The 17,210-nt window shown below is 50.5% G+C and overlaps 1 protein-coding gene across 3 annotated transcripts; it reads left to right on the top strand.

Annotated features, from left to right (window-relative positions):
* The first annotated feature begins 1,652 nt into the window (after positions 1-1,652).
* On the top strand, positions 1,653-17,175 carry LRRC43 (leucine rich repeat containing 43). 3 transcript variants are annotated; one of them, XM_060121011.1, is made up of 13 exons: positions 1,653-1,765; positions 2,808-3,068; positions 3,684-3,794; positions 7,370-7,509; positions 9,551-9,789; positions 10,481-10,668; positions 11,384-11,607; positions 11,820-11,961; positions 12,127-12,294; positions 12,380-12,565; positions 12,867-12,903; positions 13,024-13,071; positions 16,868-17,175. In XM_060121011.1, the coding sequence occupies exons 1-13, from the start codon at positions 1,673-1,675 to the stop codon at positions 16,948-16,950; spliced, it is 1,920 nt and encodes a 639-aa protein (XP_059976994.1). In that variant the 5' UTR covers positions 1,653-1,672; the 3' UTR covers positions 16,951-17,175. The 3 variants fall into 3 exon arrangements, with proteins under 3 accessions (XP_059976994.1, XP_059976993.1, XP_059976995.1); XM_060121010.1 differs by having other exon boundaries at positions 17,045-17,175; XM_060121012.1 differs by lacking the exon at positions 12,127-12,294 and having other exon boundaries at positions 17,045-17,163.
* The last annotated feature ends 35 nt before the right edge of the window (positions 17,176-17,210 follow it).

The raw sequence follows: 17,210 nt of genomic DNA on the forward strand, positions 1-17,210 counted from the left end.
TGGCTATAGTTTTTGTAAACGTAAAATAATCAGTGTTGGTGAAGATATGAAAAAATTGGAACCCCCGTATATTGCTGGTAGAAATGTAAAATGGTGCGGCTTCTGTGTAAAACACTTTGGCAGTTCCTCAAAATGTTAAACATAGGACTTCCCTGGTGGCGCAGTGGTTCAGAATCCACCCGCCAATGCAGGGGACACAGATTCCATCCCCGGTCTGGGAAGATCCCACATGCCGCGGAGCAACTAAGCCCGTGTGCCACAACTACTGAGCCTGCGCTCTAGAGCCCCCGAGCCACAACTATTGAGCCTGCGTGACACAACTACGGAAGCCTGCGCGCCTAGAGCCTGTGCTCCGCAACAAGAGAAGCCACCGGAGAAGCCTGAGCACCGCGACGAAGAGTAGCCTCTGCTTGCATCTAGAGAAAGCCCGTGCGCAGCAACGAAGATCCAATGCAGCCAAAGAAAAAAAAAAGTTAAACATAGAGTTACCATATGACCCAGCAATTTCATTCCTAGGTATCTACCTAAGAGAAACGAAAACATATGTTTATACCAAACTTGTACACAAATGTTCACAGCAGCATTGTTCATAAGAGTCAAAAAGTGGAAACAACTCAAATGTCCATCAACTGATGAATGGATAAACAAAATGCCTTCTACCCATATATAGAAAATTATTCAGCCATAAGAAGGAATGCAGTACTGACACATGCTACAACACAGATGAACCTTGAAACCATTATGCTGTGAAAGAAGCCAGTCATGGAAGGACAAATACTGTATAACTCCACTTACATGAAATATCTAGAAGATGCAATTACAGAGAAAGGAAGCATATTGGTGGTTGACAGGGACTGGGCCAATGGGGGGGTGGGGCTTGACTGCTAATGGGTGGTGCTTCCTTTTGGGGTGAGGAAAACGTTGAAAATTAGATTACAGTGACAGCTGCACTGTGGATATAGTGGCCCTGTGAATATACTAAAAACAACAGAATTGTACACTTTAAACGGGTGAATTTTAGTTATGTAAATTAGATCTCAATCAAGAAGTTGCCTTTCCAAATTACAGGAACCAGAATCATCTTACCCCATTAATTTCACGAACCGGTGCCCAGGAGTCCCTAGAATGTCGGGCAGTGGGCTAGGTGCTGGGAGGATGGAGAGATGAATGAGATTGGACGGGTCTGAAATGGGGCCTTGGTGCTAAACGGGTTGTATAGTTGGGCAGTGATTAAAACCCCTAACTCAGGGATTAAAGAAATCCACTTTAGAATCCACTGATGAGAGTGTTCAGATTATTTGGCCTTGGGCTCATTTCTCCTCTCCAGTTCTGCCAAACAGGGATGAGAATTAACACTTCATTCCGAGGGGGTTCGGAGTAGAAATAGAAACAGATTAACAACTGGGAAGCGCTCAGTACCTGCTGGGGGCCCCCAAGGTTATAACCCCCAGGCTGTGGTGGGGAAGTGTATTTTTAACCCAGCGAACGTGGGGCTGAGTCGGGGTCTCAGATTCCCGGCTGGGGAAAATTTCGCCCGCAAGGGGAGGAAGTGGGTTTCACGAGGGCCGGCGCGGGCGCGCGCCCCCGCTTGCTGGAGCACGCGCCCGGCCCTGGCGCACGCGCGCGTCCTGGCGGTTGCCTAGCAACCGGGTGGCGTGGAGAACGCGCGATCATGGAGCCGCCTGCCCTGACAGTGAGCGCCGCGGTCCGGGAGCACCTGCGGAAGTTGTGTCTGCACGAGTTCCCGTGCGGCACGGGCAGCTGGGTGCGGGCGCTGGCGGGGCGGCTGGAGGAGGGGCTCGGGGCTCTGGGGGACGGAGGGGACTGACCAGGGGCCAGGCCGGGGCCTAGGGGCGGAGAGCGGGGTCGGGGTGGTGCTGGCCCCGGGTGCTGAGCGGGCCACCCCCCCCAGGAGTTGGCTGGTCTGGAGAAACCTGAGAGGATGTTTGCGTCTGGGCGTTTAGGGAGCGTCCTGACCGGGGTGGTGGGGGGATGGGGATGGATTGTGGGAACAGGGACACTGCAGGGGTGGACGGGATAGGCCCCCCGGGGCCTGTGGGCGCTGACGTAGGGTGGAGGGCAGGGACCCCCCCCACCACCACCACCAGAGCAGGACCCCATCCCGAGCGCATCAGGCGGATCTGGGGCAGGCGACTGGCTGTCTTAAAGACACCGGGCTCCTTTGGGGTGAAAAGCTCATCCTGAGAGCAAGGTTTGCAGTTAGGACCCTGCTGTGCTGTGGCCACAGGGGCCATCCTCATCACCTAAGTGCACAAGGAGCATGACATTGAGAACCCGGGGCTTCCCAGGTGTGCCCGGAAGTCTTGAGTCCTGAAGGGTTCCCGGGGACTTGGTGGGAAGCTGGGGCCCCACCTACTCTTGTCGGCTGGTGTCCAGTTTCATAGAAGAGAAAACTGAGATACCAGTCAAGGAACTAATTTATTTGTTTCAACAACAAACATGGATTGGGCACCTACTGTGTGCCTGGCATTGTGCTGAACTTGCGGGTTTCATAGATAGACGTCTCTCAAGAGGAAGGAGTGGGAGAGAGTAAACTCCAGGACCGAAGTCTTTCATCCTCCACTTCTGGCATCTAAAGGTTCTGAATTTACCTTTGCAGGCTTTGCCGCCTGTTCTTCAAAAAGCTTTCCTTGGCTCGTTACAGCCCACAGATTGCCTTTTGCACCTCCTGGCTTCTAAACTCTCCCTGATTGTCCTGTTTAACAATCGATTCCAGTTTGAGAGTTTTGAGTCCTTGAGAGGGGCTGAGTCATAACGAGAGAAATTCTCTGCCTCCACCTCTGCAGAATAAGTCGCGCTTTCTTCCTCAAACTTACCGAGCATGGCGGGAGCTGATCCCCCGAGAGGAGGACGCTGTGGGCCCCGGGGAGGAGACGGTGGATGCCCTGCTGGGCCTGGTCTGCAGCCCCCACTCACCCTGGGCCCTGCTGGAGGGCTCAAGCGCTGAGGACCGTTTTCTGAGAGAGCTGGCCATCCAGAATCCCCTGATGCTCAAAGACAGCTTCTTCTACACCTACTTCAGGTCGCTACGGGTGGTGGACAAGCAGGTGAGCACTGGGGGCGAACACCAGGTACAGGGTTGGTGTTAGGGGGGGCCATTCCCCTTACAGGCCTTGGTGGTAAGACCTAGCTCTGCCCTCCCCTGATTAATCTCACCAGCTTGTCCACAGAGCAGGGCCAACAATCCTGGCGAGCTGGCCTAGTCTGTTACCCCAGAGAAGGCAGGCCCAGCCGGGAAGGGCCCCTAATGTCCTTGAAGCCAAAGTCAACTGAGGATTCACAGACAGACCTCTGAAGCTTCTGGTCTGACGCTGCTGGGTGTAAACTAGAATGATTCCTTAAGACCATAGGATCCACTGTGGCTCTGGGGTAGACAGCGGAGAAGATGGATTCCTGGCTTCAGGAGCTGACGGTCCAACAAGGGACACAGGACATGAGCTGGAAGTTGTCCAACACCTACAGTCAGAGGAGGGGTGAGGGTTGAGAGGTGACAGGCCACTGCGGCGGCCGAGGCACTCGAATCCTGGCAGGAAAGGCGTGCAAGAGAGGAAAGGGTTTGGGGTGTGGGGCGGTCACTCTCTGCAGATGCACGTGCCATTGCCGTCCTCACTCCAGTGCCGCCTCACGCACTGGAGCTCTGTGCTCCCTTTCCTCCCTTCCAGGTGAGCCTGGTGGACAACGACCTCCTGAAATTTGTGAAGCTTGAAGAGTTGGTGCTGAGTGCTAATCAAATCAAGGAGATTGACACCACCAACCTGCCCCCAACTCTCAAGGTAAAGGAGCCCAGGTTCTATTCCAGGTCTTGGAGCTAATGCCGCCCGGAGGCCCTGCCCCTCCTCTGCCCCCCCCCCCCACAGAAGGTTTGGCCATCGTGACTGTGCTAAGGGCCAGCCTCAGGCTTTGGAGAGGTAGGCCTGATCCCTCAAAAAGTTAAACCTAGAATTTCCACGTGACCCAGCAATTCCCTTCCTAGGTATACACCCCAAAGAATACAAGGCAGGAATCAGACAGATTCCTGTACGCCAGTGTTCACAGCAGCGCTATTCACAATAGCCAGCAGGTGGACACAGCCCGCTTGTTATCAGCAGATGAATGGAGCGGCAAAATGTGGTCTGTCCACACCATCGTAAAAAGGAATGACATATGTACAACATGGATGACCTTGAAAACATGATGCTGAGTGAAGGAGGCCGGACACAAAAGGCCACGTATTAGATGATTGCACTGCATGAAATATCTAGAAGAGGCAAATCCATAGAGACAGAGTAGATGAGTGGTTACCAGGGGGAAGGATTGGGGAGTTATAGCTTAATGGGTACACAGTTTCTGTTTGAGTAATGAAAAATTTTGGAAATGGATAGTAATGATGGTTGTACATTAAGTGAATGTACTTAATGCTGCTGAATTGTCCACTTAAAAAGGGTTGAAATGGCAAATTATATACATTTTACCACAATAGAAAAGTTTTAAAAAGAGGTAGGCCAGGCTTTTTTTTTTTAAGAATACTTTATTTTTAATAAATTTATTTATTTTTGGCTGTGTTGGGTCTTCACTGCTGCGCGTGGGCTTTCTCTAGTTGTGGCGAGCGGGGGCTACTCTTTGTTGCAGTGCGTGGGCTTCTCATTGTGGTGGCTTCTCTTGTTGTGGAGCACGGGCTCTAGGCGCACGGGCTTCAGTCGTTGTGGCACGCTGGCTCAGTAGTTATGGCTCGTGGCCTCTAGAGCACAGGCTCAGTAGTTGTGCCTCACGGGCTTAGTTGCTCCGCGGCATGTGGGATCTTCCCAGACCAGGGCTCGAACCCATGTCCCCTGCATTGGCAGGCAGATTTTTTTGTTTGTTTGTTTTTTTGCAGTACGCGGGCCTCTCACTGCTGCGTCCTCTCCCGTTGTGGAGCACAGGCTCCAGACACGCAGGCCCAGCGGCCATGGCTCACGGGCCCAGCCGCTCTGCGGCACGTGGGATCCTCCCAGACAGGGACACAAACCCGTATCCCCTGCATCGGCAGGCAGACTCTCAACCACTGCGCCACCAGGGAAGCCCGGCAGGCAGATTCTTAACCACTGTGCCACCAGGGAAGCCCCCAAAAGAGGTAGGCCAGGCTTTATTACGAGTCTTCAGCTGAGCATATCAAAATAGTCTCAATTTTAAATTAAATGCTGAGACTAGTAGATTTTGTGGCAGAAGAGGCTCAGAAGTATGGCTCAGTACTGGGCTCAAGAAGAAAGCGGGCAAGGCCTTGGAGGAGAAATACAAGAACTCTGTTATCTTTGGGTTTATTCCCTATTCCAGCCAGGGGCCCTTTGGCTTTGTCAGAGACAACTGCCATGAGTCGAGAAATTGCAAAAATGTTAACTCGGGGCTTCCCTGGTGGCGCAGTGGTTATGAATCTGCCTGTCAATGCAGGGGACACAGGTTCAAGCCCTGGCCCGGGAAGATCCCACGTGCCGCGGAGCAACTAAGCCTGTGCACCACAACTACTGAGCCTGTGCGCCTAGAGCCCATGCTCCACGACAAGAGAAGCCACCACAATGAGAAGCCCGCGCACCGCAATGAAGAGTGGCCTCCGCTCGCCACAACTAGAGAAAGCCCACGTGCAGCAATGAAGACCCAACACAGCCAAAAATAAAAATAAATAAATTTTTAAAAAGTGTTAACTCATTTCCTTTCCCACTCTCTCCGACATCACCTCCACTCCATATTTTAAAGTTTCCTTCACAACAGGAAAAGAAACTTTTTTTTTAATTTTTAAGATTAATTTTTATTGCAGTATAGTTGCTTTACAGTGTTGTGTTAGTTTCTACTGTACAGCAAAATGAATCAGTTATACGTATACATATATCCCCTCTCTTTTGGATTTTGGTCCCATTTAGGTCACCACAGTGCATTAAGTAGAGTTCCCTGTGCTCTACAGTATGTTCTCAGTAGTTACCTATTTTATACATAGTATCGATAGTGTATATATGTCAATCCCAATCTCCCAATTCCTACCACCCCCACTTTCCCCCTTGGTAGCCATACATTTGTTCTCTACATCTGTGTCTATTTCTGCTTTGCAAATAAGATCATCTATACCATCTTTCTAGATTCCACATATATGCATTAATATATGATATTTGTTTTTCTCTTTCTGACTTACTTCATTCTGTATGACACTCTCTAGGTCCATCCACGTCTCCGTAAATGACCGAGTTTCGTTCTTTTTATGGTTGAGTAATATTCCATTGTATATATGTACCACATCTTCTTTATGCATTCCTCTGTTGATGGACATTTAGGTTCCTTCCATGTCCAGGCTACTGTAAATAGTGCTTCAATGAACATTGGGGTGCACGTGTCTTTTTGAATTATGGTTTTCTCAGGGTATATGCCCAGTACTGGGATTGCTGGGTTGTATGGTAATTCTATTTTTAGTTTTTTAAGGTACCTCCATACTGTTCTCCATAGTGGCTGTATCAATTTACATTCCCACCAACAGTGCAAGAGGGTTCCCTTTTCTCCCCACCCTCTCCAGCATTTATTGTTTGTAGACTTTTTTTTAATTTATTTATTTTTGGCTGTGTTGGGTCTTCGTTGCTGCGTGCGGGTTTTTCTCTAGTTGTGGAGAGTGGGGGCTGCTCTTCATTGCGGTGCGCAGGCCTCTCATTGCGGCGGCCTCTCTTGTTGCGGAGCACGGGCTCTAGGCGCACGGGCCTCAGCAGTTGTGGCTCGTGAGCTCTAGCGCGCAGGCCCAGTAGCTGTGGCGCACAGGCCCAGTTGCCCCACGGCATGTGGGATCTTCCAGGACCAGGGCTCGAACCTGTGTCCTCTGCATTGGCAGGTGGATTTCTAACCACTGCGCCACCAGGGAAGCCCTGTTTGTAGATTTTTTTAAATGATGGCCATTCTGACGGGTGTGAGATGATACCTCACTGTAGTTTTGATTTGCATTTCTCTAATGATTAGTGATGTTGAGCAGCTTTTCTTGTGCCTCTTAGCCATCTGTACGCTCACTTTGGAGAAATGTCTATTTAGGTCTTCCGCCCCGCCCATTTTTTGATTGGGTTATTGGTTTTTTTTAATATTGAGCTGCATGAGCTGTTTGTATATTTTGGATATTCATCTTTCGTCAGTTGCTTCATTTGCAAATTTTTCTCCCTTTCTGAGGGTTGTCTTTTCATCGGAAAAGAAACTTTCTGACACCTGCTGTGGGAATATTTTCTTCCAGGATTCTTAGAAGGGGGTCCAGGTGGGCACAGGGAGACGAGGCATGAGTACTTCGTAATTCCTCTCCTGAGTTGCCCAGGGTGGAAGCAGGGAGTGGGTTCCGTTTTGTCTGGGCTCATGGGCTGTCTTTCCACCCGCATCGCAGGTGCTGGAGCTCTACGGCAACAAGATGACCAGCATGGAGTGTCTGTGCACCCGCCCGCCCCCAAGGCTCCAGCACTTGGGGTTGGGTCACAACAAGCTTCTGGGCCCCCTGGAGAGTCTATACGTCACCAGTGATTACTGGTAACTCGGGAGCCCCACGTGGAAAGAGGGAGGGAGGGGTCGAGCATTAGATTTGGGCCATTCTATGCTGGTGACTTGGAGAACTCAGCTTTGCTCTTTTCTATAATAACTCCTGGTTGACTGCTAAGTCTGGACCTAGGATTTATTTCTCTGACCCCATAAACAAAAAACCCCCTGAGGCCCAGGGAAGGACACCAAGAGGTAGTGGGAATGAGTGGGACCTTCTGCTTCAGGGTTTCTGTTGACACTCAGGCCAGCTAATTCTTGGTTGTGAGGGCCGTCCTGGGCACTGCCATAGGTGGAGCAGAACCCCCGGCCTCTACCCACCAGATGCCAGTAGCACCCACCCCACACCAGCTGCGACAGCCAGCAGGTCTCCAGACAGCACCACATGTCCACTGGGGGGCAGAACCACCCCCAGCTGAGAACTGCTGCCTTACAGACAGCTCTCGGTTAGACCTTGTCTTCTTGGTGGGTGAGCAGTGGGAAACTGAAACGCTGGATCTGAGGAGTCTCAGGGCCTCAGATACCATCCGTGAAAATCCATCAGAGGAAGCGGGGCCAGGGAGGCCTGTCAGAGAAGCTCTGAGGATTCCTGGGGCTCAGCATCCTGGGCAGCACTTCCCCGGGCTGACGTTCATGACTGTTCCTTTCTTCATAGCCCAGAAGGGGCACGAGGCGCAGGGCAACATCGCTGCCCTGTTTCCCAGGCCTCCTGGGAACGTGCTCGTGGAAGGTCCGTCTCTCTGACCCTAATTTCCTCCTTCCTCCCCTTTCCCTACTCTTGGCCAAGCTGCCTCTTCACAGCCTTGGCCGTGTACAATTCCGGATCCCTTCCCTCCACTGACCTCAGCCGTCAGGGTGTGTAGCACAGGAAGGAAACATACACTTTGGACTTCGTGTGACAGCTGAGTTCAGGCTCGTACCATGGACAGAGTTCTAAGTGTTCTGGGTTTTGATTTGGAAAACAGACTTCCGGGAGCATAACCTGCTTCATGCTGAGTATGGATTCCATAGCAACACATGCGTGTGTGAAACCTCCGTCTTTTGCTGTTTTGAATTTAAAAGGATTCACTTCCTGCGAATCAATTTTGCTGAGGTTTCCACCAGTTCTCTTTAAGGAGGCTGATATTGGGTAAAATCTGTGTGCCGGTCAGCATGACACGTTCTTCTCGGGTGTTTTCGTCACTGGCTGGCCAACGTCGCGGGCAGGATGGGAGGGGGGAGGGAGGGGAGTTGAAGTTCCTGAACTCCACAGCTGGGAGGCCATCACACGTGATGGCGGGATTGTGTGATGCTTAGTCCCCTCGTGGGTTTGGGTTCTGTTTGTTTGTTTTTGCACCTCTGTTCTCAGGGCTGAAATTGATTTGCTTTCTGCTTTGTGCAGCAGGAAGGCCCTCTCCTCCAGATCGGGGTGCAGGGCACCTCCTCTGTCCTCACCGGCCAGTTCTTCTTCACCCACGTCCCCCAGGAAATGAACCAGATGGCTTCCTGTGGTCATGCGCTGGTCTGACTCTGGAGAGCGTCCTCCAGCTTTAGACCCCTCGAGCCTCGTGCACCCTCTTCCCAGGCCCCCCTATTTACCGACCTCTCCTACCCCCACCCGCTGCTCCTCCGCTCAGAGGCTCCCCTCCACCTTCCTCGCCAGTTTGTCCCTCTCTGCTGAGAGCCTTCTAGATGCACAACCCCGTATTAGGCTCTATGGGAGATAGACGGTTAACTGAGAAGAGGTCTGTATACGTAGAAGTCCGGTAGAGGCGGGATGTGGCGGCGGCCACCTCTATGCCACAGTAAGGAGGGAGGCCACTGGGAGAACCAGGAACCCCTTCCCAACAGGGGGGCTAACCCAGGTCAAGGGCAGCACAAGGCTTGAGAGTCGAGCATGGGCACAGCCTCCCATCCCGTCCTCAGCCCCAGGTCTTGTCCATCAGGGACTCAGGGTGCTGGGGGTTGCAGGTGCCGTGGCAAGATCACAGCTACCTGTCCCCACCCCTTTGCTTACCTGGCCTCTTGACTTCCGGCGGTCCCACTCACCTTCCAGGCCCAACCTCATCTCCCTGGACCTGAGCTTCAACGACCTGACGGACCTGCAGGGCATGGTGTCCGGCCTCCGAACGCTGCAGCGCCTGAGGTTGCTCGTGCTGCAGGGGAACCCGCTGGCCCTGGTGCCCTGCTACCGGGGCTTCATCATCGACAGCCTGTCTGGCCTCTGCGTGCTGGACGACATCACCGTGGCACCCAGCGAGAAGCATCTGTTCCGTGGGCTCAGCCACAGCGGGGGTGAGGGAGCCGATGTGCAGGGCAGGGTGGGGGGCTAGGGGGACCTGCTGGCCCGACCATCACCCTACTGGCTGCACGTGTCTGTCTGTCATCCAGCTCCCTGGCTGACCCAGACCCTGGTCAGGTGTAGGTCACCTTCTTGGTCAGAGTTCTCTGCCAGATTTTGATCGTCGTGATTGAGATTTGGTGACAGAAATGGTAGGGAGGCTGGGACCATCACAGTCCCCTCCCTTCCTAGACAAATGGGAAACATTCTTTAAATTAGTTTCTTGGCGTCCGTGGTGGCTTGAGATCACCCCCTTGTGGCTCACAGCACAAGCTGCACCAGAGCCTTCTCAAGGTCAGGGTGACAAAACATTGATAAAAATAGCTACGCCTACTGAGTACCAGCACGGGCTAAGGTAACATAGTCTCCATCTGTAACTCTCCTGCAAAGAGGCTACTACCATTCCCATTTTACACGTCAGGAAAACAAGGCTTAAGAGTGGCCTCTTGCCCAAAAGCGACTTACCCCAAATCACGGGTGTGTTGAACTTGGTAGAGCTGGGATTCGAACCCAAGTCTGCAGAGTGAGGCTCAGCCCTGTTCGGAGGAAAGAAGGCAGGAGCTGAGCTCGCCTGCCCTCCCCTGCTGTCTGCCTGCCCAGTCCCTCCCCGCAGCTCCCCTCACCCCTGCCCGTTCCCCCCTGCAGATCTCCTGGCGCATGAGGCGCGGTTAGTGGTGACTGTTGGACATGTCAGAGGGGTTCTGGACTCCTCGGTCTTGGACCCGGAACCAGGGCCCCAAGGCCCTTTCATCACTTACAGCTATTATGTAACATACGAGTTTGTGGAAGATGAGGAAGGCGAAGGAGATGAATACGGCCGCGTGCTGGCCGAGGTGTGTCCGTGGGGGCTCTGCTCTCGGGTCCTCAGGGGCTCCTGTGCATGCACAACGGCTTTGGGGACCCAGGAAAACCCTTAACGTGGATCTTTCCAATTCATACCCTACTCTGAGCAGGAAACTGGCTTCCGCTCGGCCTGTTTCTTGCAGCCGGAGTAATTCTCAACCGTGTTCACCCCTTCCCATGCCCCCTGAAATGGGAGCAAAGGACATAACAAGGGAGCAGCCCAGAGTTTCGCGACTAGGCTGCTGGCTTCCCCACCACGTTCTCCAGCTGCCCCTACACCTCCCGGCTCCCTTCCTGTCACACGAAAACCCAACGGTGTCATCCCACTAGGAGAAATGCCTGGGGCCAGGACTTCCCTGGCGGGCCAATGGTTAAGACTCTGCGCTTCCATTGCAGGGGGCGCGGGTTCGATCCCTGGTCGGGGAACTAAGGTCCCATGTACCGCAGGGCGTGGCCAAAAGAACCAAAAATACACGAGGGTCCCCAGCTCATGTGGAAGTTGTTACTATTTTTACTGTTAACAGAACTTTCAGGAAAAAACAGGACTGGTAATTTTTTTTATAACTTCCTGCCTCCTAAGTCCACGTGTTTGCTTTGCTTCACATCCATCAGACACTGGTGCCCATTTACACCACGTTCGCATAGTGTCAGGTGAGAGCTCTGAGGCCAGCAGCCCTGGACGTGTTTTCGTGTCTTCTGTGGCAGATCGTCAAGCCTCCGCCCAGCACGGAACAGCTGGGTGAGGACATTCCCAAAGAGCCCGTCAAAGAGGCTGAAGACTCTGTAGGGTCTGGGCTGGCCTCCCAGTCCCAGTCCAGGGAGCTGGAGGAGTCCGGCGCCTCAGCGCCCTTGCCGCGGCCCATGGACTCTGCGGAAGAGCTGGCCAAGCTGCGGCCGCGCCTGGATCCCCGGCTCTGGCCATCCCCAGGGTAAGGATGCTCACCGGGCTGGGAACAGGGCCCAGACCACACCTGCGTTTATCGTTCTGCATTCTACTCTGTCCCCTGCCCTCCCTGACCCCGCAGCCTCACGCCGTGCCCACGTGTGCACATCTTCTCAAAGTGCCCTCCCAGCCTTGTCCCTGGTCCCCAGCACAGCCCCCTGGGTGATGGCCCCCATGTCTCCATCTCCCCTCCCCAAGGACAGTTCTCTTTAGCACAGTCCGCAAGCCCTGGTCTGACGTCATCCCCTGCAACTACGAGATGCAGCACGTGCTCAAGGACCTGGTGCGGCTCAAGGCCTTCCTGCTCTCAGGGACCACCGTCACCATCGTGGAGGAGAAGGTGGGAGGCTGGAATTCTCCAGGGGTGGTCTTTGACTTCTCTGCCCCACTTCTCCTCTGTTCCGCTCTTCTATCGGGCATCTGTAGCCCTGCTCCCTTGTTGGCAGGGTCTCGGTGCCTTTCCAGAAGGATCCTGGCTAACTCCAACCCAGCTTCTGTCCCCTAGATTCTCTCCTGGCCTGTGGTGCCGCCTTCCCCCAACAGTCCCTCGGCTGCTAAGAAGGGAAAGGGAGAGAAGGACAAGAAAGGGAAGGAGAAAGACAAGGAAGAGAAAGACAAGAAGGGAAAAGATGGGAAAGACAAAGCAGGCAAAGGGGAGAAAGAACCAGCCAAGGTGCCTCTGTGTGGGGTGGCCGGGGGCGGGGCTGCTCCCTCGGTCCCCTGCTCCCCGCTTCCACTCACCCAGCCTCTCCCCACAGGAGCAGAAGGGGAGCAAGAAGAAGGAGCTTCGTAAGGATCTGCGCCAGGACCCGCCCATCCTCCGGGTGCTGGGCAGTGGCCCGGTGGACCTGGAGCCCCTGCTCTCCGGGGAGCCATTCGTGTCCACTGTGTGCAACTTCGGGGTGGTCCGTACCTTGGAGACCGACAGGCTGACGCTTTACAGGGTACAGCAGTGCCCCTGGCCTCCCCTGCCCACAGAAGCCTGGCCAGGCTGTGGGAGGGAGGGGGAGGCGGGGAGGGGGAGGGGGGCCAGAACCACAGGAGGGGGCGCTGGAGGGGTGACGCAGCAAGGGTCACCTGCATGGTGGGCGGCCTTCTCGAGTGTGAGGGGCCAGGCAAGCGGGCAGGTCGGGCAGCTGCTCCCCAGGAGACCAGGAGAGGCCCTGGCGGGGGTGAGAGCACCCACCCTTTCCCCAGCATCCCCCCACTCCAGCAAGGAACTTATTTTGTGGTTCTTCCTCTCAGGATTCAAAGAAGAAGAAGAGTGAGAAAGCTAAAAATGGTAAGACCGATGATGGTAACAGGGCAGGGGGTGTTTACTGAGAACCAGTCCTAGTCCGTTCAGGTTGCTGTGAAATTCCACAGCGTGGGTGGCGTGTAAACAACAGACATTTATTTCTAGCTGCTCTGGAGGCCAGGAAGTCAAAGACCAAGTTGTCAGCAGCGTCAGGTGAGAGTCCCGTTCCCGGTTAGCGCCTTCTTCCTGGGTCCTCACGTGGCGGAAGGGACCAGCGGTCTCCCTCTGCCCTCATGATGTAACCGCCTTCCAAAGGCCCCGCCTCCTAATATCATCACCTTTGGGGGCTGGGATTTCAACATATGAATTTGGGGAAGGGCACAAATATAGCAGGACTTGCTGAGGGATCAGCCTGATTGGGGACCAAAGGAATGGAAGGATGGAGACTCATATCTTCCAGCCGGTGGGAGGGAGGACCATGTCTACCCTGATGAACAAACCCTGTGTCTTCCCTGCAGCCCTGCTGCGGTCATGACATGGGCAGGACAGGCATTCTGGGGTAGGGGCCAGGATGGAATGAGTAGGGAGGCCCAGGGTTGGGAGTGTCCAGGGTCCTTCTGGCTCAGCGGTGGTCCTGCTTCTGCAGGACAGTAGCCCTCCCTTATAAGGAGCCTGGACTTGTTGTATGGGCAGTGGCAGCATTGAAATAGGTAAGTTTTAGATTTAATTTTTTTTAAGATTTATTTATTATTTTATTTATTTTTGGCTGCATCGGGTCTTAGTTGAGTCATGCGGGATCTTCGTTGAGGTGCATGAGCTTCTCTCTAGTTGTGGCGTGCAGGCTCCAGGGCACGTGGGCATTGTAGTTTGCAGCAGGCAGGCTCTCTAGTTGAGGCGCGCAAGCTCAGTAGTTGTGGCGCGTGGGCTTAGTTGCCCCGTGGCATGTGGGATCTTAGTTCCCTGACCAGGGATCAAACCCGTGTCCCCTGCATTGTAAGGCGGATTCTTTACCACTGGACCACCAGGGAAGTCCCTAGATTTAATTTTTAGAACTGTCTGGCTTGGAGGGAGAGGTAGGAGACAGGTCACTCAGCTGGGAGACTGCTGCAAAAGTCTAAAGCAAGACCACAGCAGCCCGATTCAGAACAGCCAAAAAGTGGAAACAGCCCAAATGGCTATCAGCGGATGAAAGGATAAACAAAATGTGGTCCATCCATACAATGGGATATTATTCCGTCACAAAGAGGAATGAAGCACTGACATGTCCTAAACCATGGATAAACCTTGAAAACTCAATGCTAAGGGAAAGAAGCCAGACACAAAAGACCACATAATGATTTTATATGAAATGTGGAGAATTGTCAAATCCATAGAGACAGAAAGTAGATTAGTGGTTGCCTGGGGGCAGGGGAAGGAGGGAATGGGGCATGACTGCTTAGTGGGTGCGGGTTTTCCATTTGGGGTGATGAAAATGCTCTGAAATGAGCCGTGATGGTCACAACATCGTAAATATACTAAAAGCCCCTGAACTGTACCTTTTTTTTTTCTTCACACACACACTGTATTTTATTTTTACAAGAGATAAATAAACTGACACCAAGCATTGTAAATGAATGACTATAACAAAAGCAACAATGATTGCAATTACCAAACACAACAAAGGGTTATAGTTAATAAGCCAACAAAGGAAAGAAAATAGGGATTATAAAAATATTCAGTTAATCTGAAGGTGGAAACAGAAAAAACAAAGAACATATGGGATAAATAGAAAACAGCAAGATGGTAGACTTAAACCCAATTATATTGAGTCACATGAAATATAAATGGTCTAAACACCCAGTTAAAAGGCAGAGATGATCAGATTGGATAAAAAAGTAAGACCAAGCTATCCGCCTATCAGAAACCCTCTTTAAATATAAAGATACAAAAATATAAGAAATAAAAAGGATGGAAAAAGATATTCATGCTAACACTAATCAGAAGAAAATGGGAGTAGCTGCATTAATATCAGACAAAGTAGATTTCAGAGCAAAGACTATTACCAGGGATAAAGAGGGTCATTTCATAATAAAGGAGTCAGTTCATTGGGAGGATGTAACAGTCCTTAGCGTGTATGCACCTAATCATTGTTTCAAAATACATGAAACAAAAGCTGATAGAAGTACAAGGAGAAAGAGACAAATCCAAAATTATATTCAGAGATTTCAGCACAAATAAGTAATTGATAGAACAAATAGAAAATCAATAAGCATGTAGAAGACTTGAATCACACTCTGCCAATTAACTTGAGCTAACTGACAGCTACAGAGCACTCCATCCAATCACACACACACACACACACACACACACACATTCTTTAAGTGCACACAGAACTGAGATATTCTATAACCTGGGCCATAAAGCAAGTCTCAATAAGTTTAAAAGAATTCAAGTCATATAAAGTATCCTCTATGACTACAGTGGAATTAAACAGAAAAATATTTGCAAAATCCCCCAATTTTTAGAAACTAAATAACACACTTCTAAGTAAGCTATGGGTCAAAGAAGAAATCAAAAGGGAAATTAGAAAGTATTTTGAACTGAATGGAAATAAAAATACAAAATGCCAAAATTAGTAGGATATAACAAAGCAGTATTTAGAGAGAAATTTATTGCACTAAATGCGTATATTAGAAAAGCTTCTAAAACTAATAAGTGAGTTTAACAGGGTTGCAGAATACAGGGTCAGTATTCAAAAAATGTTTCCATATATGAGCAATGAACAATCAGATATCACAAATTTTAAATAATACCATTTACAATAGCATTATCAATAGAAGTTCTATATGTTGAAAACTATAAAATGTTACTGACAGAAACCAGACCTAAATCGGTGGAGATATATACTAGGTACATAAATCAGGAGATTCAACATTGTTAAGATGTTGGTTTTCCTCAGATTGATCTACAGTCAATAAAATCTCAATCATAACCCTGGAGGGATTTTTTTTTTCATTTTTTTTGGTAGAAATCAGCAAGCTGATTCTCAAGTGCATATAGAAATTCAAAGGATCTAGAACAGCCAAACCAACTTTGAAAAAGAACAAAGGACTTAACACTACTGGAATTGAAGACCCAGACAAATATGGACATGAGATTTGTGATTGAATCCTTGGGTTAAAATGGTTTTAAACAAAACTTTTTTTTTTTTTACATTTTTGCAAATTTCTTTAATGTCTGGCTTAATTGAGGAAGCCATATTTGCATAACTGCTTCTGCAGTCAGTCTCTGTGATGTGTTGCTGTAGTTGAAGTGTATGAAGAAAATCTAACCTCACGTGGACATCTACTTGGAAAAGAGGGAAATATTTTAATAGGCTTTTAAATAACTGGATATTCCTCTTTGCATGAGACTTGACAACTAGTAGTTTTTTAAAGGTTGTTACAGTGTGAAAACTGAATCTATATGGATGAATTTTTTCATAATCAGTTATGTTAAATTAATCCATTGGTCTACATTGCCTTTTTTGTTTTTAACATTGCATTTTGAATGGCTATCTTACCCATGCACAATTGTTAACATCTGGCAATTGTTATTGGTAAAGTACTGGTTCACTGAGTTATGCAGATCTTCCAACTGTTGACACATTTTTTTTTTATCCATTATCCAAAAATCGCGTTCTTTATCATCAACCATAACATCAGAAAAGTCTTTTGAGTATTGGAAAACTGTTAAGTCCATGGTGGCAGATACAGTGTTACAAAGTTCTAGTTTCTACTTGAAAGTTCAAATGTTATAAATGTATTTATCAAAATGCTTTCAGTTGTTTTCCCTGAAGTGCCAGGCTTCATTCTTTTTTTAGAAAATATCTGACAAATATTCACGTCGAAATAACCATATTTTGTCAGCGTACTTTCAAGTGAAAAAGATGTTCCAAGAAAAAGCAGCTAGTTCATCTTGTAATTCAAACTGAGACGTGTTAAATGATCTAGTTAGATGTGATTTAATTTTATTCCTTATTACGGTGAAGACCCGAGGGCGGAATCTGATTCTGAAACCGTGCTCGCCTCGGGACGGCGGAGGTCACATCTGCGTTTCCGGGACGTGTCGTGAGCTGGCCCGGGACGGCCCGGCACTGCCAGCCCGCTCATCGCTCCGGATTCACACTTTCATATTTCTTCAGAAATAAGAAAATCTTTGGTTTTAGTGTACGAAAGCGACTACCGCCCCGACCCCCTGACTGTGGAGATCCAGATCCAGCTGATCCAGGGCCACTCGACGGAGGAGGCGCTTCGGATGCTTGTCCCGTAGGGCGCGGGATTAAAGGTTGTTCTGACACCGCGGCTCCGCGTCTGTCCAGCCGCCGCCGCGCG

Source organism: Lagenorhynchus albirostris, chromosome 14 (assembly GCF_949774975.1).
Source record: "Lagenorhynchus albirostris chromosome 14, mLagAlb1.1, whole genome shotgun sequence".
NCBI lineage: Eukaryota > Metazoa > Chordata > Mammalia > Artiodactyla > Delphinidae > Lagenorhynchus > Lagenorhynchus albirostris.

Bases quoted from the DNA above. Each gene is read 5' to 3' on its own strand.
- LRRC43 (XM_060121010.1), top strand. From the start codon at position 1,673: ATGGAGCCGCCTGCCCTGACAGTGAGCGCCGCGGTCCGGGAGCACCTG. The intron at 7,510-9,550 runs GTAACTCGGGAG...CTCACCTTCCAG, and splicing joins TACGTCACCAGTGATTACTG to GCCCAACCTCATCTCCCTGG. The intron at 12,295-12,379 runs GTGCCTCTGTGT...CTCTCCCCACAG, and splicing joins GGGAGAAAGAACCAGCCAAG to GAGCAGAAGGGGAGCAAGAA.